The following is a 688-nucleotide window of genomic DNA, read 5'->3' as shown; positions in this document are numbered from 1 at the left end:
GTAATAATCCCATTTTTTCTGCAGGTGAGAGCGGCCTTGGCAAGTCAACTCTGATCAACACCCTTTTCCTTACCGATCTGTATCCTGATCGTGTTATGCCCTCAGCTCAAGGTAAGTTGCTGCTTTCCATACAGCAAAAGAGTTCAGTGTCATTTGTAACTGTAGGGTTGAGTTGGCTATGAAAATCATCTTTGCTAGTGGTGTTATTACTATATTATTGTTTGTGTATATTGTCCTAGTAGATGAATGTGGGGTACATTGAGAATTTTCTTCAATTTTCCCATTTCATTAAGGGCTATCACACAAGACACATTTTTGTATACTTTCTTAAATAAACAACCTATCCTCATGTTCAGGAACTTCAATCTGTACATATATTTATGAGCAACATTGATGCTGCTCTCAAATCTTTCATAGGCATTTCTAAGCTGGCATCAAAACATTTTTGTGATACTATAGCGGTGTATAATTTTTATCATATTTTGAAGGCTATAGATCCTCATTGTCTGTAAAAAATAAACAGGATTTGGTTAAATCAAGCTTAGGTCAGGCTCCTCTAGTTCCCCAGAAAGGTAGTAATTCTCTGAATTGAGTCTGGTTCTCAGACAGTATTATATTACTTCATTTTAATCTTATTTAGGATTTGAGAACCTTTGTATGTTTTGTCTTATCCTATTAAGAGTGGATT

General features: G+C 35.3%; 1 protein-coding gene across 1 annotated transcript in view; it reads left to right on the top strand.

The window, feature by feature from the left end:
• LOC119594593 (septin-2B-like) overlaps window positions 1-688 on the top strand; it is a gene marked incomplete at its 5' end in the record, with an annotated part of 24,353 nt that overhangs the window by 18,514 nt on the left and 5,151 nt on the right. The window contains 1 exon segment of the mRNA XM_037943634.1: window positions 25-111. Within this exon segment, the coding sequence (XP_037799562.1) occupies window positions 25-111 (87 nt within the window).

Source organism: Penaeus monodon, chromosome 34 (genome assembly GCF_015228065.2).
Source record: "Penaeus monodon isolate SGIC_2016 chromosome 34, NSTDA_Pmon_1, whole genome shotgun sequence".
In the NCBI taxonomy this organism is placed as follows: domain Eukaryota; kingdom Metazoa; phylum Arthropoda; class Malacostraca; order Decapoda; family Penaeidae; genus Penaeus; species Penaeus monodon.
This window is presented reverse-complemented; position numbering and strand designations above follow the sequence as displayed.